Below are 26,579 nucleotides of genomic sequence, written 5' to 3' on the forward strand. Positions count from 1 at the left end.
TTGTGCATTTTTCCTACCCACATGCTTTTGGCTGGAACTCAGTTCCATGGTCACATTTAACTCTAAGAAAGGCTGGGAAGTGTGGGATAGCTGTGTTCACAGAAGGAAAATGCCGAGGATTTTGAGTGTTATTTAAGCAAGGTCTGAATTTAGAGAGAGCAGAAGTGTTGATATGTGTGAGTATCTGAGGAAAAAGCATTTCAGACAGTGGAAATGGTGAATTCAAAGGGCCTGAGGTGGAAGCAGTCCATGTTTTTTTAAGGAACACCAGAGATCAGTGTTTCTGGAGGGGCACAGGTAAAGACAGGACCAGCAGGGTGAGAAGGCAGAGGGGTGTGGGGGGACAAATTATGTAGAGTCTGGTAGGCTATTACAAGGACTTGGCTCTTTCTATGAGTGAGATGCGAGGCCACTGGGTCATTGTGAGGTTTTGAGCGGAGGGGGGATATGATCTGATTTATGTTTTTGCTTCCAAAGTTTTATGTGGAAAAATTTCAAAGTCACATAAAAATGGAAAGAATATTGTGGCAAACATATATCCTTCATGCAGATACACCGGTTATTAACCTTTGGCCACATTTGTTTCATTCCTTTCTATAAATTTCCATTTTATTTTTTGCTGCCCTATTGAGAGTAAGTTGAATACAATATACCACTGCCCCTTTGGGTGCATCAGGGCAAACTCGGTAATTCTCCTGCTGGGTCTGCCATGATTTGAGTTTGATTATGAGTCTGTAGACTCAGAGAGGTGATACAAGTTGGTCTTGAGAAGAATCAACATTCCCCTGCAAGATGACTGCCATAGGAGGAATTATTCTAGCTGGTAAGAGCAAAGGGCAGATAACTTCTCCGTGAGAAGTGGCAAAGGGGGCTCAGACATTTGGGTGTTCCAAGTACTCAGATTCATCACTGTCTATCAAAATTTTCCCATTCAAATTTTCAGGAAACCATTCTTTCCCAGTAAATGCCCTGACTTTAACATAAATGACAAGGCCATAAATCTGATTTGTTCTGTAATTTGGTCACTTACAGGGTGAGATTCTGGGTTTGCTTTTTATTTTATTTTATTTTATTTTATTTTATTTTATTTTATTTTATTTTATTTTTAACTTTTTAAAAAAAGTTTATTTTATCTATTTTTAGAGAGAGAGAGAGTGTGAGCAGGGGAGAGACAGAGAGGGAGGGAGGGAGGAAGGGAGAGAGAGAGAGAGAGAGAGAGAGAGAGAGAGAGAGAGAATGAATGAATGAATCCCAAGCAGGCTCCATGCTGCTCAAACTCACAAACCTGAGCCGAAACCAAGAGTTAGATGCTTACCTGACTGAGCCACCCAGGCGCCCCATAGGTTTGCTTTTTATTAATCTGGGTCCTGTGACAGAAGTAAGAAGGGATTTTTTTTTTCTTTTTAAAAAAATTTTTTTTCTTTCAACGTTTATTTTTTATTTATTTTTGGGACAGAGAGAGACAGAGCATGAACGGGGGAGGGGCAGAGAGACAGGGAGACACAGAATCAGAAACAGGCTCCAGGCTCTGAGCCATCAGCCCAGAGCCCGACGCAGGGCTCGAACTCACGGACCGCGAGATCGTGACCTGGCTGAAGTCGGACGCTTAACCGACTGCGCCACCCAGGCGCCCCGGGATTTTTTTTTTTTTTTTCATGGAATCATAAAAGCTTTTAGCTTTTTACTCATGTCTTGAGTTTGAAGTGTAAATTGTTGAGCTTGCCATGTTCTTTCTCAAAGTTCTCTGCTATAATCTGAAGCAGCCAGTACACCCCACTCTTTTTATACTCTTTCTTTCCATTCTAGCATTCTATTGCTAAGGCTTCTTGGTCTCCCAAGTGATCATAACATTGTTTGTAGTGGATTCCATGGGTTGCCAGTGTCCCATTTTCCACTGGCAAGGTCATTACTACTTTCAAATCTAAGCAGATTGGATTCTAGATTCTCTTATTTAATTAATTCTAGATTCTCTTATTTAAGTCTCTCTTTCTTTGGAGCCATCTTTGGTACTAAAATGTTTATCAACCAGTTAGAAAAACATGGTATTCTATGTTCCTCATATAATAAGTTTAATACAGCATTTGGGACATATAGAATTCTTTAAAGAATGAGAGGAACAAAGGTCAGAGAAGCTTCTACTAGAGGTAAAGGAGACTGACACTGAAGATCTTGGCCAGAAGCACTTGTTAAAAATAAACTAAGACATATAAGTGAAATCATATGGTATTTGTCTTTCTGTGACTCATTTCACTTAACATTACACTCTGTTCCATCCATGTCTTTGCAAATGGCAAGATTTCATTCTTTTTTATGGCTGAATTATTTCCATTACACACACACACACACCATATCTTCTTTATCCATTCATCAGTTGAAGGACACTTGGGCTGCTTCCATAATTTGGCTATTGTAGATAATGCTGCTATAAACATCAGGGTGCATGTATCCCTTTGAAATAGTATTTTTGTATTCTTTGGGTAAATACCTGGTAATGCAATTGCTGGATCGTAGGGTAGTTCTATTTTTAACTTTTTGAGGAACCTCCATACTGTTTTACAGAGTGGCTGCACCTATCTTAACTAACTGGAATTTAAATAAAAACTTAAAAATATAAACTGAGATATATTAAAAATTTAAATTTGAGCAAAAGTCAATTAAAATTGGGTAGCATTCAATCTAGCAGATGGAAAGAAGCTCTGAGGGGTTGTACAAAGTGAAAGACTTTCATAGGCCAGAAGGGAGTGGGAATCAGGAAGTTATACTAGACAAAAAGGTGAAACTAATATAACATTTTATGTCAGCTATACTTCAGGAAAAAAAGAAAAAAGTGGGTTGATTATTGCAAAGTCGCTTTCTTTTAGGGGATGGCAGGGATCTTTCTATAGGATTATTGACCTAGTGCTGATTAGGTGACTCCTGATTGATTGGTTTAAGATTCCATTTCCGGGAGAGCCAAAACCATAATGAAGTCAAACCCAAATTTGATGGCACAGGGCTTAGAATAAACAGCTCCATTTGGGGCTTGTTATTTTGTTTTTGTAAAGCAGAGGGTTCTCAAAGGCTTGCCTAGAAGATGCCATAACTCTTGAGAATATCTGAGAAGTTTCCACAAAGTGTCTTAGTTTGCAGTTGCAAAGCAGGTGGTTTCATGAATTTTTTCAGGAGCTATTATAAATTCTTACTCTGTCCACACATTTGGCTGTATCTGTCTCCAGGGAATAATGTCTTGCACTTCACTTCTCTGTTCCAAATATGATATAAGTTCCTTTTTTGGCAAACTATCCCAGAACCATAGAGAGAAAGGAATTCTGGGAAATGTAGTTCTAGAGTGGTGGATTGACAGTAGTCAATCCAACACACTATGTAAATAAATAGATGATATTTTAAAATAATAGAAAGTTTGATTACTATACAAGGTAGTAGGATACAATAATTTGTTATAAAATATCTACCACACCTTTACTTCATGGAAATACATTTTTATGACAGTGATAATTTGTATTTTAACATTTTTTTAAGTTTATTTATTTTGAAAGAGAGAGAGAGTGCAAGTGGGGGAAGGGGAGGAAGAGAGAGAGAGAGAGGGAGAGAGAGAGAATCTCAAGCAGGCTCCACACTGTCAGCTTGGAGCCCGATGTGGGGTTCAATCTCATGAACTGTGAGATCATGACCTGAGCCAAAACCAAGAGTTGGATTCATAACCAACTGAGCCATCAAGGCACTCCCATATTTCAATATTTCATTTTCTTCAGAAATGGTCACTAAGTTTGAGGTTCTTATGATATTGAAAGTATTTAGCAGCTTAAAGAATTCTTCAAGTCTGTAGCAACTTCTTACTAGATATGTCTCCTGAGGCAAGGGAAAAAAAAAGCAAAAATAAACTATTAGGAGTAAGTCAAAATAAAAATCTTCTGTACAATGAAGGAACCATCAATAAAACAGACTATTGAATGAGAGAAGATATTTTCAAATGATATATCTGATAAAGGGTTAGTATCCAAAATATATAAAGAACTTATCAAACTCAACACCAAAAAACAAACATTCCAGTTTAAAAATGGGCAGAAGACATGAATAGACATTTTTCCAAAGAAGACATACAGATGGCCAACAGACAAATGAAAAAGTGTGCAATGTCACTCATCAGGGAAATGTAAATCAAAACTATGATGAGATATCACTTCACACCTGTCAGAATGGCTAAAATTAACAACACAGGAAACAACAGGTGTTGGCAAGGATGAAGAGAAAGGGGAATCCTCTTACACTATTGGTGGGAATGCAAACTGGTGCAGCCACTCTGGAAAACAGTATTAAGATTCCTCCAAAAGTTAAAAGTAGAACTACCTTATGATCCACAGTTGCAATAGTAGGTATTTACCCAAAGGATAAAAAAATACTTATGAGAAGGAACACATATACCCCAGTGTTTATAGCAGCTTTATCAACAATAGCCAAAGTATGGACAGAGCCCAAATGTCCATAGATTGATAAATGGAAAGAGAAGAAATGGTATATACATATATGTATATATATGTATACATACATATATGTATGTATGTATGTATATATATACATACACACACAGTGGAATATTACTCAGTGATAAAAAGAATGAAATCTTGTCATTTGCAATGATGTGGATAGAGCTAGAGAGTATTATGCTAAGCAAAATAAGTTAGTCAGAGAAAGACAAATATCACATGATTTCACTCATATGGGAAATTTAAGAAACAAAACAGATGAACATAGGAGAAAAAAAAAGAGATGCAAACCAGGAAACAGACTCTAATCTACAGAGAACAAACTGAGGGTTGATGGAGGGGTGGTGTGTGGGGGGATGGGTTAAATAGATGATAGATATAAGAAGGACACTTGTGATGAGCACTGGGTATTGTATGTAAGTGATGAATCACTAACTTCTACAGCTGAAACTAAAAAAAAATTGTCTAAAATTTTGAAACAGTCTCCAGATTACAGAAAAATGCCATTATGGCACAAAACCTGACCTTTCTCCCTCAAATAGTTTAGTATGTATTTCCTACAAATGGAGACATTCTCCTCCATAGTCACAATAAAATTGAAATCAGGAAATTAACATTAATACATTACCATATCTACCATGTAAAGTTTCACTGCTTGTCCCAATAATGTCTCCATAGCAAAAGGAATAATAAAAATATCCAGTTTAGAATCCTCTATTACATTTAACTTGTTTCCCCCAGGCTGGAATAATCCCACAAACTTTCCTTAACTTTCACACACTTGACATCTTTGAATATTATGGGGTACTTGTTTTCTAGAATATCCCTCAATTTGGCTTATTTTTCATTTCCTTATGACTAGATTTGGGCTATCCATTGTTGGCAGGAATATCATAGAAGTGACACTTGATTCTTGTCATTGCACCCTATCAGGGGGTACAGGATTTTGAATTGTCCCATTACTATTGATATTCATTCTGATTACTGGATTAAAGTGGTTCTGCCAGACTTCTCTGTGAAGTTACTTTTCCTCTTTGTTATAAATACATATTTTATGAAATGACGTAACTACCCCATTCCTCACCAAAATTCTTCCCATCTGTTCATTTACCTATATTGGTATAGACTCCCGTTTTTTTACTTTATTCAGTGAGTTATGTAATTTATTGCTTCTGTGTTCTTTTGATATGTTCCCACCATTCTCTAGGCACTTTCTTGCTTTCTATCTCAAGATGTTCCAGGATCATCTTATTCTTTCTCTGCCCCAGTCCTGTAATTAGCTGTGTCTCCAAAGATCCAGGCTCCCAACAGGGATGCCTTCTTCACCGTACTTGGACTCAGTACACACCAAATCACTCCTCCTTGAGGACACTCTTGTCACCCATTTTTGGATCTGACTCTCCTCTCCAGGATGTACTGCACACAGATGCTTACTTTTGTCCTTGAGGAAAATGGGGCTTGGAGATAGTGACAGCCTTCTTCATAATACTAGGAAGACCAAGTTGTGACCTAATTTCAAGTTTCTTGTCTTAGAATTCTATGACCTTTTTACCACTCCAGGTTAGTTTGTTACCTCCTTAAGCCCTTAAGTAGACAGCTATGGAGCAGTATGAGCTTTGTTATATTGATATTTATACTATATCTTACTAAGAAAATCTATTCAGGTCCAAGAGAACCAAGTGTAGAATTAATGACTTATTTGGTAGGAACATTAAACCATATGCCTAAACTGTTGAAACTATACATTCAGAAGCTTTTCTTCCTTACTCTTTATGGTTAAACATATTGGTCTACACTGGTAATTTACATAATAAGATGCATGAACTGAAGAGTATAAAAAACGGGCACCTGGGTGGCTCAGTCGGTTAAACATCCATCTTCGGCTCTGGTCGTGATCTCGTGGTTTGTGGGTTTGAGGCCCACATCAGGCTCTGTGCTGACAGCTCAGAGCATGGAGCCTGCTTCGGATTCTGTGTCTCCCTCTTTCTCTTTGCCTCTCTCCTCCTCTCATGCACTCTCTTTGTCAAAAATAAATAAACTTTAAAAAATTTTTAAAAAAGATTATAAAAAAGAAGGGATAAAGTGAGGAAGAAGGGAGTTGGGGAGTTATTTTATAATTTATTAAGGTTGATAATATGAAAAAGTATGACATTCTGATTACAGTAAGCTTTTAACAGTCTTTTCCTTTCTGCTAACTAGACTGTAAATACTTTTGGGGACAGAAGAGATGATTGATGTATTTTGCCTTCCTCACAGAATTAAACATAGTATCTGCAGGTAGTAGGTGCTTAACCTTTAATTGTTGAGTCAATGATTAAACTCCTAGAGGTAGCAGAATATGAGTATTCTATTCCTTTCTCCTAGTCAGCTTTCTCAAGGCTTGTTTCATGTCCTTGTTCCTAAGACTGTAGATAAAAGGGTTCAACATGGGGATTACCACAGTATAAATAACAGTGACCACACTGTCCTTTGTCACTGAGTAGGTGGATGGGGGCGAATGTACACAGAGATGGCAGTCCCATAGAAGAGTGCCACAACTGTGAGGTGGGACCCACAGGTGGAGAAGACCTTGCGCCTGCCTCCTCGAGAAGGGACCCTCAGAACGGCACGGGTGATGTGGACGTAAGAGACAATGATCAAGATGAAGGGACTCATGATCACCAAGGAGCCCTCTGTGAAGGCCAAAAGCTCATTGACAGAGGTGTCAGAGCAGGAGAGCGTCAGCAGTGGCTGGACGTCACAGAAGAAGTGGTGGATGACGTTGGGCCCACAGAAGGAGAGGCGGGCCATGAGAATCGTGTGGGTGAGTGAGTGAAGGTGGGACAGCACCCAGGACACTGTCACCAGCAGGAGACAGCGCTGGGGGCTCATGGTCGTGGTGTAATGCAGTGGGTTACAGATGGCCATGTAGCGGTCAATAGCCATGGCAGCCAGGAGGAAGCTGTCAGTGATTGCACAGGTCACAAAGAAATACATCTGTGTGAGGCACTGGGCAAAGGAGATCTTCTTGGTCTTGTTCAGCATGTTTGCCAGCATCCGTGGCACGATGACATTTGTAAAGCAGATGTCCACCAGGGACAGATTGGAGAGGAAGAAGTACATGGGGGTGTGGAGGCGGGTGTCCCCCCGGATGGCTGCAATGATGACTGAGTTGCCAGCCACGTTGACCAGATACATGGCCAGAAAGCTGGCAAAGAGCCACTCCTGGTGCTTAGGGTCACTGGTCAGTCCCAGAAGGAGGAATTCTGTGATGTGACTCTGGTTTCCCCTTGACATTTTTATCCTGCAAGTAGAAAATACAAAGGAATGTTAGGCATGTGTACTGGCTTGGAGTCTCCAGTTGTTATAACTTCCCGTGAAGGCTGGTATAATTGATGAGAGTATGCATTTTTGATGTGGCTTCAGGAACTGGATTCTTACCCTTGAAATGGGTGCAGTGAAGCAAGGCCCAGAAAGAACAAAGCGGGACCTCAGTTTGGCAGGAATTGTGGCTCTGCTTATCCACATAAAGACAGAGACTCGGCTGCAGTGAAACATAATCAGAAGTCAATTACCTGCTCTTGTGCTCAGGATGAAGTCATTCTGGCCAATAGCCAGAATTTAATCCTGGTCAGTCACTATGTTCCTGGCCTTGGACTCCTAATGTCCACCTTGCCTAGGGTCAGGATTAGTTTGAGAGCAGAATTCAGGAAGAGATCTGCAGATGTCTGCCAGTGACTCCAGATAAAGGGAGAAACAGGGGTATAAGAAACATGGGTGAAATGAAGTCTACTCCCAAGGACACTATCAGTGATTTTTTTTTCAATGTTGAAAGCACTTAAATAAAATCCTTTCCAATGTTGGAAAAGATCCATACTGTCTGCATGTTCCCTAAGATGCAGAAGCATGGGCTTCTGAAGCATCTTTTTTTTTTTTTTTCCTCCCAAGTGCTTGGAACTATGGACCAATTTGATTTCTCTTACCAGGTAGAGCACAATGAGACACCACTGACACACAGAGGCCCAGGATATTACTTCGGCAAGGGCAGGGACCTGTCTGGCTGTTACACTGTATCCCCAGTTCACCACTGTATCCTTGTAGCAGGTGGAGAATACAAATATCAAACACATCAAGAGTATTTACATGTGCTAGGCACTGTATGATTATTTAATCCATGTAATAACTCTGGCAGTATACAGATGAGGAAACTGAAGATCATGTGTGGTTTTTTTAAATTTAAATTCAAGTTAGTTAACATACAGTATAGTCTTGGCTTCAGGAGTAGAACTCAGTGATTCGTCTCTTACATATGACACCCAGTGCTCATCTAGAAAAGTGCCCTCCTTCATGCCCATCACCTATTTTACACATCTCCCCACCCACCTCTCTTCCAGCAACCTTCAGTTTATTCTCTGTATTTAAGAGTCTCTTACGGTTTGCCTCCCTCTCTGTTTTTATCTTATTTTTCCTTCCCTTGCCTTCCCCTATATTCATCTGTTGACTTACACTACTAGGAATTTATCCAAAGGGTATAAAAATGCTCAAGATCATATTATTAGTAAGTGGCTATATTTCCAATGCAAGCAGTTTGGCCTCGGGGTCTTGTTTTTTTTTTTTTTTTGCCATTCTGCTATATTAACTCTCTGCCTGTTACATATTTGCTAACAGAATAAACTCAGAATGGACAGCTTTGACGGCACCTTGAATGACGGAGCATGTTGTATAAGCGCCAGAATTAGATTCTTTGGATCAGGAGAATTAGTGTAAAAAGTCCAGGATTTGGTTTTAGTCCTGGTGTAGTTACTTACCAGGTGTTCCCCTTTGAATATCTTGTGCCGTCTTTATTTTTCTCATGGAAAAATGGGAGAAGTACAACACCATTTCTGTCAAAATGTTGTGGGCATCAAATGGAGGAACATATCTGAAAAGTGTTTTGTAAATGAGCAGGTGCTATATAAGTGATAATTATATAAATAATATATAACATGAAGTAATATATAATAATGGAAAACAATAGTTCTCATATTTATACTTTTTTAATGTTTATTTTTCAGAGAAAGAGAGGCAGAGCATGAGCAGGGGAGAGGAAGAGAGAGGGAGACACAAAATCCAAAGCAGGCTCCAGGCTCTGAGCTGTCAGCATAGAGCCCGATGTGGGACTCTAACTCACGAACAAGGTCTTGACCTGAGTCGAAGTTGGATGCTTAACCGACTAAGCCACTCAGACACCCCAGTAATCCTCATATTTAATATATAGTACCTGGTTAAGGCAAAAGAAAGTGAGAAAGTGTGTGTGTGTGTGTGTGTGTGTGTGTGTGTGTGTGTGTCTGTGTGTCTGTGTGTGAAATGGATGAGGTGGTCACTGAAAGGAGAGCAAGATCAAAGCTTCTGGAGAGGTGTGAAACAGGCAGCATTAGAATTTCCTGGTCAGAGAATGAGAAGGGACAGAGATTTCAGTGGGTTTCCTACTTTGTGAGGTCTTTTCTGCAGTAGTGACGGATAAGTTATGGAGCCCAATGCTGACAGTCTTCCCACAACCAGGTCACCTAGAATGGTTTCAAATATCTTAGCAAAGCCGGATGACCTTTGTTTAGCCAATACTTTTGACTTACTCAAAGGTTTTTTGATGTGGGACAAGAGAGTGGTTTGCTACGACACCCTCATTCCTATGATTATCTCTATGCATCCTTCTTAGTTCCCAGGCAGGCTGTTTCTGAGCTGAGACAGTGGGAGAAATGGAGAAAAGGCCAGGAAGAGGCAAGGGGGCATGGTCATAGGGTAGGTGCATGTGCCAGGTAGGGTCAAGGGCCTTGCCCGAGAAGTTTCCAATTAAGAAGCAAGTGATTGAACTCCTACAGCCCAATAGTAAGAAACCCAATAGCCCAGTTAAAAAATGGGTTAAGGATGTGAACAGACATTTCCCAAAGGAGACATGCAAATGACAAACAGGTATATGAAAAGATGCTCAACGTCAATCATCATTAGAGAAATGCAAACCAGAACTGTAATAAGGTATCGCCCCATACCTGTTATGATGGCTGTTACCAAGGAAACAAAAGACAACAAGTGTTGGCAAGGATGTGGAGAAACGGAACCATTCTACATTGTTGGTGGGAATGTAAATTGGTACGGCCATTATGGAAAACCTGTATGGAGGTTGCTCAAGAAATAAAAAATAGAATTACCATAAGCTCACAGCAATTTCTCTTCTTGGTATAGATCCAAAGAAAATGAAATAACTATTTTTAAAAGATATTAGCACTTTTATGTTCATTACAGGATTATTTATAATGGCCAAGGGGTGGAAACAACTTAAATGTCTATTGACGGATGAGTGGAATGTGTTCTAGATGTACAATGAAATCCTATTCAGCCTTAAAATAGAAGGAAATTCTGCCAGATGGCGACAGTGTGGATGAACGTTAAGTTCATTATGCTCAGTGAAATAAGGCAGCCACAGAAAGACAAATAACTTCACAATTCGGAGAGTGGCATGGTGTCCAGAGGCTGGGGAGGGGACCCCGGGGAGTTACAATGGGCATAAGGTTCAGTTAAGCAGGATGAATAATCTCTAGAGATCTGTTATACAACAGGGGATGTATAGTCAGTAATAAGGTATTGTATACTTAAATATTTGTTGAGGGTAGATCTCATATTAAGTGTTCTTACCACAATAAAATAAAATTTTTAAAAAAGGAAGCAAAATAACGAGAGCAGAGAGGGGATTGAGGAGAGTATTATGGGACCGCTCAACTGCAAAGCCACTTGGGGTGTGACTGAGTTGGGTTCAACTGCAAACTCCACTGAGTCCAGCCTAGTGGCTAAATTGAGGGCTCTGAGATCAGACAGTCCTGGTTTCAAGTACTAGCCTCACCAGATATTGGCAGAGTGATTGGGTAAGCTGCTTAACCTTTAAGCCTTAGTTTTCTGGTTTAGAAACAGTAATTATAATAGGATCTGCCTGTAGGTGGTTATAAGGATTCTCATAATATGCATATATAGCATATGTAAATGTGCATATATATTATGCATATGTAGTTAGTGTAAGTCAGACAGAATAAACTCCTGATAAATGCCAGCTATAATTATTTCTGCTCTTTAACAATATTATTTAATGGATTCGTGTATGTAAGCTGTAGGAAACTGGCACACAATCGATGTTCAGTAAGTGTCTGAAGAACTAACTAATCTCAGAACCAGAAGAAAAATCAGAGATCATTCCTTCCAAACCACCACCCAGGGCAAGAGACTTGCAGTAGCTCTGATGGCAGTCATCCAGCTTGTATACCTGTAGTGACAGGGAACTTCCTGGCCTTCTAATTTTTACCCGTAGAGTTATACTGAGCAAAAATTGCATTTTTGCTATTAAAGTCAAGAATCAAGAATTCTGAACCTCACACTTCCAATATTCTTTCTTTACTGATTTCAGTTATAACAAGTGACCACAATTTTGCTTTTCTTTTACTTGTGGAATTATTGATTTGTTAAGCACTCAGTAAGCACTTTCTGAGTGCTGGCAGTCACGGCAGGTCCTGGGGACACAGAGGTGAAGAGACACCAAGTCTTCCTACGGATGTTTGAAGACAGTGGCCATGTCTGCCTGAGTCTTCACTTTTCCACATCAACTACCTTCTGTTTCCTCTGGCCAACCCCCAGGACACAGCCTCAAATTCCCTCCCATCTCCAGTCATCCTCTTCCTCCATCCTGGGACTGACCCTCCTATGTGACAGACATGTCACCAGCGAGGTAGAGTGGGATTAGGGGCTCAGGAGTCCTAATATCTTCCTCTTTACTCAGAAAAATTCTACTTTCATGTGTTTTACAGATTTAAAAACCAATATTTTTGAAGTCAAGCTCTCAGTGCTAAGGAGGAGTGTCAAAACAAATTCTAGGGGCGCCTGGGTGACTCAGTAGGTTGAGCGTCTGACTTTGGCTCAGGTCATGATCTCACAGTCTGTGGGTTCGAGCCCCGCGTCGGGCTCTGCGCTGACAGCTCAGAGCCTGGAGCCTGCTTCGGATTCTGTGTCTCCCTCTCTCTCTGCCCCTCCCCCACTCGTGCTCTGTCTCTCAAAAAAAAAAAAGTAAAACAAAATTTTAAAGAAGCAAAAGATTGAAATTCTAATTTACATGATCCATTTGCAAAGGGCCAATTAAGACCTAAAGAAGGAAGTTGGTCATGTAATTTGTGTATTTATTGTATTGAAGTATAGTTGACACACAATGTTACATTAGTTTCAAGTGTGCAACTTTGTGATTGCACAACTCTGTACACCGTGCTATGCTCGCGGTCAGTGTAGCTACCATTTGTCACCAATTACATTGCTGTTACAGTACCATTGACTATGTTCCCTATGCTGTACCTTTCGTTCTCATGACTTATTCATTCCATAACTGGAAGCCTGTATCACCCATTTTCCTCTGCCTCCTGCTCCCCTCCCCTCTGGTAATTGCCACTTTGTTCGCTGTTTCTGCTCTTTTGTTTGTTTGTTTGTTTTGCTTTTTAGATTCCACATATAAGTGAAATCATGTGGTATTTGTCTTTTTCTGTCTGGCTGGGTTGGGTTCTGATTTATTTCAGATTTATTGGGGTCTGATTTATTTCACTTAGCATAATCTCCTCTAGGTCCATTCATGTCACAAATGGCAAGATCTCATTCTTTTTATGGCTGTGTAATATTTCATTGTGTATATGTAGCACATGGAAGTTGGTCATTTAACACTGTACTATGAGTTCACAGCAGAGCTGGTGTGACAGGTCTTAGGAATTTTCTCCTTCCTTACCTTTCTCCTGTTTTAGCCTTTCCCACAGCCTATGTCCCAGGCTGCTCTGAAGTTGGGGTAAGGCCACTGATGTGGGTTCTCTTTAGTGCAGGACTGGCTTTAGGGAACACTGTGAAGCCAGGCTGGGATGACAGAGCCTGGACTCTTACCCCTTAGCATCCATGCAGCTACACTGTTCCTCTGAAAGGGTCCATTCCTTTGCTTGGAGTCTTACCATTCATAGCAAATCCTTCCTTTTTTTTTTTTTTTTTTTTGTGAATGGAGAAGGGAAGCAGAGGCATGTGGAAGAGTTTGAGACAAAGAGATAATGGAGGCAGGGTGGTAAGTAATGGTCACATGACCTGGCTTGTAGTCCTACCTATGGCATTAACATGTTGCATGTAATTGGGCAACTCATTTCACTTCTCTGTAAAAATGAATGTGCTAGTAAGTTTCTGGCACTCCAGGTTAGAAGCACTCTAGGTTGGGTATGGTTGAGGATACCATTTACTTACTCAGGTAAGGGATGGTGACCTCCAGAGTGGGTTTTGGAGGATCCAAGCACCTTTTCCCTGGCCTTGGTGGTCTTGATGTCTAGAGGAGGAATGGAGGGCTTGGAGCATAGAAAGAATGCTCATAGGCCAGGAAAAGGAAGGAACCCCAGATTCTGATGAGAGGTATCAAGACCGTCAATGTTGGGTAATGTTGGGGCATGTGTGATTGTTGCCTCAGTCTAGAGATGAGGTTGTCAGCTCCTGAGTGGCCACGTTTCTTCTTCCTCCAGAGAGGTGACTCCTCAATGTAGCCCCAGGCACTGGAGTCATGAGCCTTTCTGTCATCCCCGGCTATATACCACCTTACTGCTTCAGGTTCCATCAGATGTTAAGGGAGAAGGTGTGGGCTCAGAGGCATCTGACTGTCCTGTATGTGACCTCATCCCAAGGAGCTAGACAGCCTCGCCAGGCATCAACCCCAGGGAACTCATTAGACACTGTGTCTGGGAGAGAAGTAGAGACCTCTCAGTAGAGACCAAGGAAACTCAGGCTGAGATAGGAGTGTTTTTCTTGGATCTCCAGATAATTAGTCACTTGTTCTAGAAAACAGAGGCAAATGCATAGAGAAAACCTGGGGCTTCTCCCAAGATGTGAGAGAATGTGTACACACACACACCTTTTTTTTTTTCTAGTTGCAAACTAGACGTAACATAAAATTTACCATTTTAACTGTTTTAAAATGTATAGTTCAGTGGCTTTAAGTACATTCACATGGATGTACAACCATTACTGCCATCCATCTCCAGAACTTTTTCATCATACTGTATGGAAACTCTGTCCCCACTAAGCCCCAACTTTCCACAGCTCTCTCTTCAGCCCCTGGAAACCACTGTTCTCCTTTCTGTCTCTATGAATCTGACTGTTCGAAGCTCCTTACATAATTGGACTCATACAGCTTTTGTCCTTTTGAATCTGACTTATTCTACTCTGCATATAATGTCTTTGAGGCTCATCCATTTTGGAGCATATTGGATTCATCCATTTTTAAGGCTACAGTGTAGTTCTGCAGTCCAGATATTAGCTCAGTCTTAATGTTTGTAGCAATATCTTTTTTTTTAAAGGTCACATATTTATTTATTTATTTATTTATTTATTTATTTATTTATTTATATGAAATTTATTGTCAAATTGGTTTCCATACAACACCCAGTACTCATCCCAACAGGTGCCCTCCTAAATGCCCATCACCCACTTTCCCCTCTTGCTCCCCCCCCCATCAACCTTCAGTTTGTTCTCAGTATCCAAGAGTCTCTTATGGTTTGCCTCCCTCCCTCTCTAACTTTTTTTTTTCCTTCCCCTCCTCCATGGTCTTCTGTTAAGTTTCTCAGGATCCACATAAAAGTGAAAACATATGGTATCTGTCTTTCTCTGTATGACTTATTTCACTTAGCATAACACTTTCCAGTTCCATCCACGTTGTGTAGCAATATCTTTAATTCAGTGAGTTACTGTATCAGAAAACAACAGTGCCATCATTAATTTTACTAACTTTTTATCCAGTAGGCATTCAGTAGTATCCACTGGAAACAGGCTTTGTTCCTCAGCTATGGAGTGCCCATTTCCAGACACTGCAATATGATTAGTTAGCCTGTAAGGTGCCTTAGTGGCTTTCTTAGTTCCAGTTTGAAGGATTGGTAAAAGCAATTTTTGACTTTTTATTACTGTAGTAAAATATACATAGCACCATTTTTGACTCATAGGGTGCTCCTAATGTCCATGTTTAAACTATTCACTCTCTTTTTCTTTAAACTCTGAGCAATTGGGCTCAAGATGATGTTACAACTTAACTGGCACCAATATACTCTTTGAAAACACTGTTTCATATGCCACAGTAGGCTAAGTTATTAACATGTATATAGTCAAGGAGAAGACAGCTTCATCATTTTTTTCATTTATTTATAGGTTTGCCCAATTTATTTGGAAAAAAGTTCTCTCATGATCAGATTTTAAGTGTAGATAGTGCGGCTGTGGGGTGAGAAAGTGAATCTTCGTATCTCCTTTTAAGCAATGATCCATTAAGTATAAGAAAAATATGAGCAAAATCTACTTTATCTCAGCACATATTGACTAATCTAACTATGTTCTCAGCTCTACCCTAACCTCAGTGGAAAAGAAAATCAAATGAGCAACATGTTGCCTAAGTTGAGAAATGTTCATACTGTTTTCTATGGTGGCTGCATCATTTTACATTCTTATCAGTAGTGAGTACACAGGGTTCTATTTTCTCCACATCCCCACCAACATTTGTTATTTTCTGTTTTGTTTTGTTTTGTTTTGTTTTGTTTTTTTTTGGTAATGGCCACCCTAACAAGTGTGAGGTATTATCTCATGGTGGCTTTCATTTACATTTCCCTGATGGTGAATGATGTTGTTTTTTAAAAATTTTCTCAATGTCACTCATCATCAGGGGGAAAAAATCGAAACCACATTGAGATACCACCTCAAGCCTGTCTGAATGGCTAAAATTAACGACACAAGAAATAACAGGTGTTGGCGAGGATTCTGGGAAAAGGGAACATGCTTGCACTGTTGGTGGGAATAGAAACTGGTACAGCCACTCTGGAGAACAGTATGGAGGTTCCTCAAAAAACTAAAGATAGAATTACTCTATGAGTCAGCAATTGCACTCTTAGGTCTTTACCCAAAGGATATAAAAATACAGATTTGAAGGGTACCGGCACCCCATTGTTCATAGCAGCATTATCAACAATAGCTAAACTATGGAGAGAGCCCAAGTGTCCACTGACTGATGAATGGATAAAGAAGATGTGGTATATGTATATGTTTTTACAAAACTGTTTATTTATTTATTTTGAGAGAGAGATATAGAGAGAGGGAGAGAGAGAGCACTGGGGAGGGGCAGAGAGAGAAAGGGGGAGAGAGAATCCAAAGCAGGCTCTGAGCTGCCAGCTCAGAGCTCAGAGCCCAATGTGACTTGAGGCTCAATCTCACGAACCCACTGAGACCATGACCTGAGCCAGAATCAAGTCAGATGCTTAAGCAACTGAGCCAGCCAGGTGCCCCTCTCATTGTAGTTTTGATTTGCATTTCCCTGGTGATGAGTGATGTTGAGCATCTTTTCATGTGTCTGTTGGCTATCTGTATGTCTTTGGAGAAATGTCTATTCATGTCTTCTGCCCATTTTTAAAATGGATTATTTGTTTTCCTGATGTTGAGTTGCATAAGCTCTTGTATTTTTTGGATATTAATCCCTATCAGGTCTTCCATTTGCAAATATCTTCTCCATTCAATAGTTTTTCTTTTCTTTTAGTTTTGTTGATTCTTTCCTTTGCTGTGCAGAAGCTTTCTAGTTTGATGTGGTCCCAAAAGTTTACTTTTGCTTTTATTTCCCTTGCCTCAGGAAATATACCTAGAAAAATGTTGCTATGGCCAATGTCAGAGAAATTACTGCCTGTGCTCTCTTCTAGGATTTTTATGGTTTCAGGTCTCACGTTTAGGTTTTTCATCCATTTTGAGTTTATTTTTGTGTATGGTGTGAGAAAGTGGTCCAGTTTCATTCTTTTGCATGTTGTCGCCCAGTTTTCCCAGCGCTATTTGTTGAAGAGACTTTTTCCCATTGCATATTCTTGCCTCCTTTGTCATAGATCAATTGGCCGTGTAATGGTGGGTTTATTTCTGGGCTCTCTATTCAGTTCCATTGATCTATGTGTCTGTTTTGGGTCAGTACCACACTGTTCTGCTTACTAAAGCTTTGTGGTGTGTCTTGAAATCTGGGATTGTGATACCTTCAGTTTTGTTTTTTCAAAATTGCTTTGGCTACTTGGAGTCTTTTGGGTTTCATACAAATTTTAGGATTATTTGTTCTAGTTCTGTGGAAAATGTTGTTGGTATTTCGATAAGGATTGCATTGAATTTGTAGATTACTTTGAGTGCTATGGACATTTTAACAACATTTGTTCTCTAGTCCATGAACATGGAATGTATTTCCATTTGTGTCATCTTCAATTTCTTTCATGATGGTTAACAATCTTGAGTATATTTTCATATATTTTTTGGCCATTTTTCTGTCTTCTTTGGAGAAATATTTGAATCCATAGCCCATTTTAAAATCAGGTTATTTGGGTTTTTGCTACTGAATTGGAGGAAAATACAGTTTCTGTACAATGTATCTGATAATGGATTAATCTATTAACCTAATAGATTATCTGGTATGTTCTGCAAATATTTTCTCCTATTCCCTAGGTTGCCTTTTTCCACTGTGTTGATTGTTTTGTTTGCTTTGTAGAAGATTTTTAGTATGATGTATTTCACTCCTCTAGTTTTGCTTTTGTTGCCTTTTTTTTTGGTGCCCTATCCAAGCAATCAATCACTGTCAACACCAATGTCAAGTAGCTTTACCCATAAGTTTTATTTGAACAATTTTATGGTTTTAGGACTTACAGTTAAGTCTTTCATCAATTTAAACTTGGTTTTATTTTTTTTAATTTTTTTTTAAATAACCTGTTACCTTTCAGCTACTTTAAAACAAAAAAAAATTTTTTAACGTTTATTTATTTTTGAGACAGAGAGAGACAGAGCATGAATGGGGGAGGGTCAGAGAGAGGGAGACACAGAATCTGAAACAGGCTCCAGGCTCTGAGCTGCCAGCACAGAGCCCGATGCGGGGCTTGAACTCACGGACTGCGAGATCATGACCTGAGCCGAAGTCATCAGCCGCCTAACCGACTGAGCCACCCAGGTGCCCCTAAAGTTGGTTTTAGTAAGTAGTATAAGAGTCCAATTTCATTCTTTTGCATGTGGATATCTAGTTTTCATAACATCATTTTTTGAAGAGACTACCGTGTCCTCATTGCATATTATTTTTTTTCATGTGGTCATTTAAAAAAAATTAAATCCAAGTTAGTTAACATATAGTGTAATAATGCCTTCAGGAGTAGAATTTAGTGGTTCATCTTTTACATAGAGTGTTCATCACAAGTGCCCTTCTTAATGCCCATCACCCATTTAGCCCATTTCCCCCGGCCACCCCCCCCCCCCCAGTTTGTCCTCTATAGCTAAGAGTCTCTTATGGTTTGCCTCCCTCTTTGCTTTTATCTTATTTTTCCTTCCCTTCCCCTATGTTCATCTGTTTTGTTTCTTAAATTCCACATATGAGTGAAATTATATGGTATTTGTCTTTCTCCGATTGACTTATTTCATTTACCGTTACACACTCTGGCTCCATCCACGTTGTTGCAAATGGCAAAATTTCGTTCTTTTTGATGGCTGACTAATATTTTGTTTTATATTCTCAAGACTGGTTTTGCTATTTGGAATTCCTCGTACTTTCATGTGGATTTTAGGATTCTTTTGTTTATTTCTATAAAAAATGCCATTGAGATTTTAGGATTTTAATAGAGACTGAATTGAATCTGTAGATCACTTTGGTTATAATGGTCATTTTAACAATACTTAGTCTTCCAAGCTATAAACATGTGACATTTTTCCATTTTCTTGGGTCCTTCTTTTATTTCTTTCATCAAATGCTTTTGTTTCTAGTGATTAAGTCTTTCATCTCATTAGTTGAGTGTATTCCTAAGTAATTTTTTCTTTCTGATGCTACTGATGAGGTAGTTTTCTTATTTCAGATTGCTCATTGTGAGTGCATAGAATCACAACTGAATCCTTAACACGCTGTAGTCTGCCTCCTTTCGATTCCTCCATTGCAACCTCATTAACAAAGTCACTAATGGCCTTCATGTCATTAAGGGCAATGGAAAGTCTTCCAGACTGTTTTGCTTCAACTCTGTTAATATTTTAATGTTGTTGACACAGCCTCTTGAGCCTTATTCTATCCTTGAATTATATGATTACTTCCTTTCAATCCTCTTTGGTAATACCTTCCCTATCAGACTCTTCAATGTCAGAAATACTCAGCACTCTTCCCTAGTCCTCCTCAGCCTTCATGTTTCATACCCCTCCTAGTTTATGTCATTCATTCTGATAAAAAGGCAAAATAGATTCAAGAAACTCAATATTTTGGTTTAGCCTTGAGCCAAATGTCCAACATTTACATATGTTTAATGAGCTTGTGTGTGTGTAAGGATCCAATACATTTCCCTTCACAATTTCCTCATTAAAGGACATACCTGTAGCATTATTCCACTACTGGAATCAACCAGCCTCGCAGGTATCTACATGGTGGGAGGAGGAGCTGTCAAGGGGGTTCCTCTCTACTCCCTAGGGTCATGTAGAAGCTTTCACCTGACTTGGCAAGGTATTCAGATGGACTGCTTTGACCTTGCCTCTGACTATATTTACTTTCAGAAGAGATTTATTTCATTCTTACCAATGTTTATTAGCAAATTTCCAGGTTCACCCTAGGCTCGTTTGTTTGGTTAGCAAAACTTTGATTCAAGTCCTTTGATAGCATCTGTTCACATCAGCTCACTCCTTCTAAAGGGTGGCAGGATATTCTGACAGGAGGATGTCCTCCTATTCTGACAGAGACAGCACTCTATGTGACAGAGAAGGACGAACCTTCTCTTTCACCACAACGTATTATCTCAGGTCTCTTGTTATCTAAAATTCCCTTTAGTGTGAACTTTTGGGAGATTAGTTGTTGACAATGAGTTGTGGTTACAAATGTTATGAGTCACTCCCAGACCAGAGCGTTTTGATGCCAGGGCAAAATTTTTCAGAGCAATGATAAGCATTTGCAATGGTGTTTCTCCATCAACTTTGGTCACAGAATGTTTAAAATAAGAAGCACCCTTATGCTTTTTAATGGTGGACATGCAGTGTGAATATGAAATAAACCTTTGGTTTCAAGGTCCAATGATTTTGAGATTGTTTCCTCAGAACAACCTTGCTTATCCTGACAGATACACATTGCCTTCTTCCAGATATAAAGGGCATTTCGTGAGGATCATGGACATGTGAACAAAGGCAGAATAAAAGGGAAAGGAAAAGGGGTCAAAAGCTGAGAATTCACTGTGAGGACCCATTGGTATTAGTGGGGGCACTAAATCTGTTTTGTATATTCTTCCATCTTTTCAGACTTATTCTCTCTGTTCTCAAATTGAACAAGCAGCATTGGAGTTTCTGCTGTCCCTCAAACACATTCCAGTACTTTTCTTCTTTGTGTGGTTCCCACTGTTTAGAATGCTCTGTCCACTTGCTGCTCTATTGAACTTGCTCTGTCACTCCTTAAGGACATCCTTAAGGACAGTCTCAAGTTGTTATTCTAAGAAGTCATTCCAAATTCCCTACCGAATTCATGTAACTTCTTATTCTCAAAATGAATAGGACTTTGTAATTTCTTGAGTATTAGCCAAAGTCAAGTCCATAGAGGAGGGATTGGAAGATGCTTTATTGTACTTCAAGATAATTTTATTTATATAGGGGGCAGAAATAGCTTTCCTGAAATGTGGGTTCCTAGCGGCACTTGTCCTGGATTGTACATGTATTTGGTCAAGGTTTTTGATAGAAACTAAGTATTCTAGCTTCCCAGTCAGGGCTCTTATTTCTTTTCAACACTACCTTATTATTTAAAAAAAATGTTTTTTAATGTTTGTTTACTTTTGAAGGAGAGAGAGACAGAGTGTGGGGTGGGTGGCAGAGAGTGAGGGAGACATAGAGTCTGAATCAGGCTCCAGGCTCTGAGCTGTCAGCACAGAGCCGGATGTGGGGCTCAAACCCACAAACTGCGAGATCATGACCTGAGCCGAAGTTGGATGCTCAATGGACTGAGCCACCCAGGTGCCTCTCAACACTACTTTAAATGACCTCTTAGTGTGTCATGTGAAAAAATGGGTAGGAGGGAAAGATAACATGATCATTTCTTGGGTCATCTCCCAATTAAGACATTCCATCAATTTTTTCTTTCTATGAGTGAATTCTGTCCCTTAATTTCCTCAAACCCCTCTTCATATCTTTGTTCCTCAGACTATAGATGAAGGGGTTCAGCATGGGTGTCACTACTGTGTACATGACTGTGGCTACCCGGTCTTTCACCACTGAGTACATGGACAGGGGCCTGAAATACACATAGGTGATACTCCCATAGAACAACGCCACTATTGTGAGGTGGGAGCTACAAGTAGAGAAGGCCTTCCACTTGCCAGCTGCAGAGGGAATTCTGAGCACGGTGACAATGATTCGCAGGTAGGAGAAGAGAATGCACAGAAAGGGGGTCGCGATGACAGCCAGGGTCTCGGTCATGACCACAATCTGGCTGGAGGATGTGTCAGAGCAGGATAGCTTTAGCACAGGCTGGGTGTCACAAAAAAAGTGCTTAATGACATGGGAGGCACAGAAGGACAGGCGGGACATGAGTAGCACACGGAGCAGGGAGTGCAGGTGGGAGATGGTGCAAGAACCCAGCAGCATGAGGAGGCAGCGCCGTGGGTTCATAACCCTATTGTAATGGAAGGGGTGGCAGATGGCTACCAGCCGGTCTATGGCCATGGAGGCCAGCAGGTAACTGTCAGTGTTCCCACAGGCCATGAAGAAGTACATCTGGACCAGGCATCCCACGAAGGAGATCGCCTTTGTCTCTGATAGTAAATTCACCAGCATCTTGGGCACAATGACAGTTGTGAAGCAGATATCCATGAATGATAGGTTGCTGAGGAAAAAGTACATGGGGGTATGGAGTCGGGGGTCTGAGTGGATGGCCAGGATGATGAGTACATTTCCCAGCACAGTGACCAGGTACATGATGAGGAAGATGGCAAAGAGAGGTTTCTGTAGCTGAGGGTTGGAAGAGAGGCCCAGGAGGATAAAGCTTGAATCACTGCTGTAGTTCTTGGTCTCCATGTCTGTGCCTTCCTGGACAGGGTATGGAGAAGCAGTTGGAGAGATGTAAAAGGCAATTTCATCAATTCAGCTTCTTCCCTAATCCACAGCCTAGAAAAATAATCTCTCTGCTTTTGTTAGAATTTCAAAACACATTTACTTTAAGAAACTACTGAGATAGAGAGTAAAATCCAACAAGGAAAAAATAAAGAAAATTCCTGGTGCTTTCCCAACGAGAAACTAAAAGTGTGTCCCATGCTTCTTAGGAACTTCTAGGTAGCCTAATGTGTGTGAGTTCTTCTCAAAAATTTTAAAACTATATTCTTCTTAGGTGGTTTCCTGAACAACTCCTTATCCTCTTTTTTCCTTCATGTCCCAGGGGAAGAGGTTGCTGAGTTCCACCTTGAATCAGGATGCTTTCATACAAGGGGTTTCCATGAATTAGGTCCTCTCATTAGGAGTCTCTCCTACTCATAGGACCAGAGGTGGTAGTAGTAGTAATAGGGATGGGACAAAAGGGAGCATCAAATGTCATCAGTGCTCCTTGGTATCCACAGAAGTCTGATGAGACTTGCTTAAGTCTTCATAGCAAAATTTGCTTACTGTTTATTTAAGTATTTTTGTTTGGCCAATATGATCCAGATACTTGAAGTTTTAGAAAAGGATGCCAGTCAAAATAGGAATACTACCATGGATAGCCCATGTTATTGTGGTTAGTTTTAAAATATGTTAATTTTTCTGATTAAAAGACATGAAGTCTTCATTCTAAACCTTCAAATATTATTGAAATAGAAGACTTTGAATGTAAGTCCCTTTCTTACCAATATCATGATAAGAAACACACATAAAAAGATATGGTCATTTTTGTGCAGTGATGGAGGAGTTAACCAACTCTATTGTGGTGGTCATTTCAGAATGTGTAAGTGCATCACATCACCATCTTGTTTCACCTTAAACTTACAAAATGTTATGTGTCCATTGTATTTCAGTAAGGCTAGAAAAAAGTCAATTTTCTCAATTAATAAAGATCAATGCATGTGTAATAAAACCCCAAAAGCATTTTTTGAAGTGTCAAAGTCATTTGTACAAAGATATTTATGGCATCAAATTCAAACTCAAAAGAATTTTTAATGGGACTTGAGAAGGTCATTCTAAAACTCATCTAGAAGAGTAAGTGGCTAATGAAAGAGAAAATAATTTTGAAAAAATTAGAATTTCAGAGAAGTTTTCTAACCAAAAATCAAAGTACATAACAATGAGAAACAGATAATAGTACACACAGAGAAAAACAAATGAAGGGTCAACATAAAGAATTCTGTATACCTGTGTTTATACATGTGTATAGATCTTAATCTACGTAGAAATTAATATATAATATTTATCTCATAGCAATGAAAAATGGATGAACTATTAAATAAGATATTTGATATTTATGTCAGTTGGCTTCAGCTTTTGAAAAGAGAAGACTAGATTTATATCTTAACACACATAGAAATAATTCTATATGAATGAACAAACTAAAAGTAAAAACAAAATCCAAACCATAAAGTAAGTATAAGCTAAAAAGGAGTATATATTTATGGTCTCAGGACAAGGATGCCATTCCAAGTAAGAAAAAAATGTAGAGGTATAAAGACAAAATACTGTACTCAAATATTTGATAATTACATAATAATTAAAGCTGAAATATACACTAATGACTCAGGGAGAGAGAAGAAATAACAACCAACACTACAGAAAATACAAAAAATTGTAAGAGAATATTATGAAAAACTATTTGCCAACCTGGAAAACTATTTGGACAACCTAGAAGAAATGGATAAATTCCTAGAAACATATAAATCATCAAAACTGCAGCAGGAAGAAGTAGAAAACTTGAACAGACTGATAACCTGCAAAGAAATTTAATCAGTAATCAAAAAACGCCAACAAAGCAAAATCCTAGACCAGATGGCTTCACAGGTGAATTCTACGAAACATTTTAAGAAGAGTTAATACCAATTCCTCTGAAACTATCCCTTCCCCCCCAAAAATAGAAAAGGATGGAAAACTTCCAGATTCATTCTGTGAGGCAAGCATTACCCTGATACCAAAACAGGTAAAGATACAACAAAAAGAGAACTGCAGGCCAATATCCCTAATGAACATAGATCCAAAAATCTCAATAAAATACTAGCAAACTGAACCCTACAATACATTAAAAGAATCAGTTGCATTTCTCTACACCAAAAATGAAGCAACAGAAAGAGAAATCAAGAAATTGATCCCATTTACAATTGCACCAAGAACCATAAAATGCCTAGGAATAAGACTAACCAACGATGTAAAAGATATGTATGCTGAAAACTATAGAAAATTTATGAAGGAAATTGAAGACACAAAGAAATGGAAAAACATTCCATGCCCATGGATTGGAAGAACAAATATTGTTAATGTCAACACTACCCAAAGAAATCTATAAATTCGATGCAATCCCAATCAAAATTGCACTGGCATTCTTCTCAAAGCTAGAACAAACAATCCTAAAATTTGTATGGAACCCCACAAGACCTCCAATAGCCAAAGTTATGTTAAAAAAGAAAACCAAAGCAGGAGGCATCACAATCCTGGACTTTAGCATCTACTACAAGGCTATAATCATCAAGACAGTATGGTTCTGGCACAAGAAAAGACACATAGACCAATGGAATAGAATAGAGAACCCAGAATTGGACCTACAAATGTATGGCCAACTAATAATCTTTGACAAAGCAGGAAAGAGTATCCAAAGAAAAAAAGAGTCTCTTTAGCAAAGGGTGCTGGGAGAACTGGACAGCAACATGCAGAAGAATGAAACTAGACCACTTTCTTACACCATTAACAAAAATAAACTCAAAAGGGATGAAAGACCTAAATGTGAGCCAGGAAACTATCAAAACTGGCAATAATATCTTTGACCTCAGCTGCAGCAATTTCTCGCTCAACATGTCTATGGAGGCAAGGGAAATAAAAGAAAAAATGAACTATTGGACCTCATCAAGATAAAAACCTTCTACACTGTAAAGGAAACAATCAATAAAACTAAAAGGCAACCAATGGAATGGGAGAAGATATTTGCAACTGACATATTTGATAAAGGGTTAGTATCCAAAATCTATAAAGAACTTACCAAACCGAACACCTAAAAAACAAAAAATCCAGTGAAGAAATGGGAAGGAGACATGAATAGACACTTTTCCAAAGAAGACATCCAGATGGCAAACAGACACATGAAAAGATGCTCAACATCACTCATCATTAGGGAAATACAAATCAAGACCACATTGAGATACCACCTCACACTGGTCAGAGTGGCTAAAATTGACAACCCAGGAAACAATAGGTGTTGGTGAGGATGTGGAGAAACAGGAACCTTCTTGCATTGTTGGTGGGAATGCAAACTGGTGCATCCACTCTGGAAAGCAGTTTGGAGGTCCCTCAAAAAATTAAAAATATAAGTACCCTACAACCCAGGAATAGTGCTACTAGGAATTTATCCAAAGGATACAGGAGTGTTGATTCATAGGGGCAGATGTACCCCAGTGTTTATAGCAGTACTTTCAACAATAGCCAAATTGTGGAAAGAGCCCAAATGTCCATCAACTGATGAATGGATAAAGAAGATGTGGTTTATATATACAATGGAATACTACTTGGCAATGAGAAAGAATGAAATCATACCATTTGCAACAACATGGATGGAACTGGAGGTTATTATGCTAAGTGAAATAAGTCAGTCAGAGAAAGACAGATATATGTTTTCACTCATGTGGAACATGAGAAACTTAAAAGACCATAGGGGAAGGAAAGTGGAAAAAATTGTTTTAAACAGAGAGGGAGGCAAACCATAAGAGACTCGTACATACAGAGAACAAACTGAGGGTGATGGGGGGTGGTGCAGGAGGGGGGAGATCAGTGATGGACATTGAGGAGGGCACTTGTTGGGATGAGCAGTGGGTGTTGTATGTAAGTGATTAATCACAGGAATCTACCCCCAAAGCCAAGAGCACACAATATATACACTGTATGTTAGCTAACTTGACA

The 26,579-nt window shown here is 39.3% G+C and overlaps 3 protein-coding genes across 5 annotated transcripts in view; 1 reads left to right on the forward strand and 2 right to left on the reverse strand.

Moving 5' to 3' along the window:
- Positions 1-26,579, forward strand: part of LOC106965928 (olfactory receptor 1L8-like) — a 412,015-nt gene that overhangs the window by 27,387 nt on the left and 358,049 nt on the right. The gene's annotated exons all lie outside the window — the stretch shown is intronic.
- LOC106966009 (olfactory receptor 1L1-like) lies at positions 6,742-7,850 on the reverse strand. The gene is given in 2 exon segments (XM_015062094.3): positions 6,742-6,974; positions 6,977-7,850. Coding segments are annotated over 2 exon segments (927 nt in total). The 5' UTR covers positions 7,761-7,850; the 3' UTR covers positions 6,742-6,831.
- LOC106966002 (olfactory receptor 1L4-like) lies at positions 21,606-22,632 on the reverse strand. The gene has a single exon (XM_015062083.3). The coding sequence runs from the start codon at positions 22,536-22,538 to the stop codon at positions 21,606-21,608; it is 933 nt and encodes a 310-aa protein (XP_014917569.3). The 5' UTR covers positions 22,539-22,632.

This window comes from Acinonyx jubatus, chromosome D4 (assembly GCF_027475565.1).
Source record: "Acinonyx jubatus isolate Ajub_Pintada_27869175 chromosome D4, VMU_Ajub_asm_v1.0, whole genome shotgun sequence".
Taxonomy (NCBI): domain Eukaryota; kingdom Metazoa; phylum Chordata; class Mammalia; order Carnivora; family Felidae; genus Acinonyx; species Acinonyx jubatus.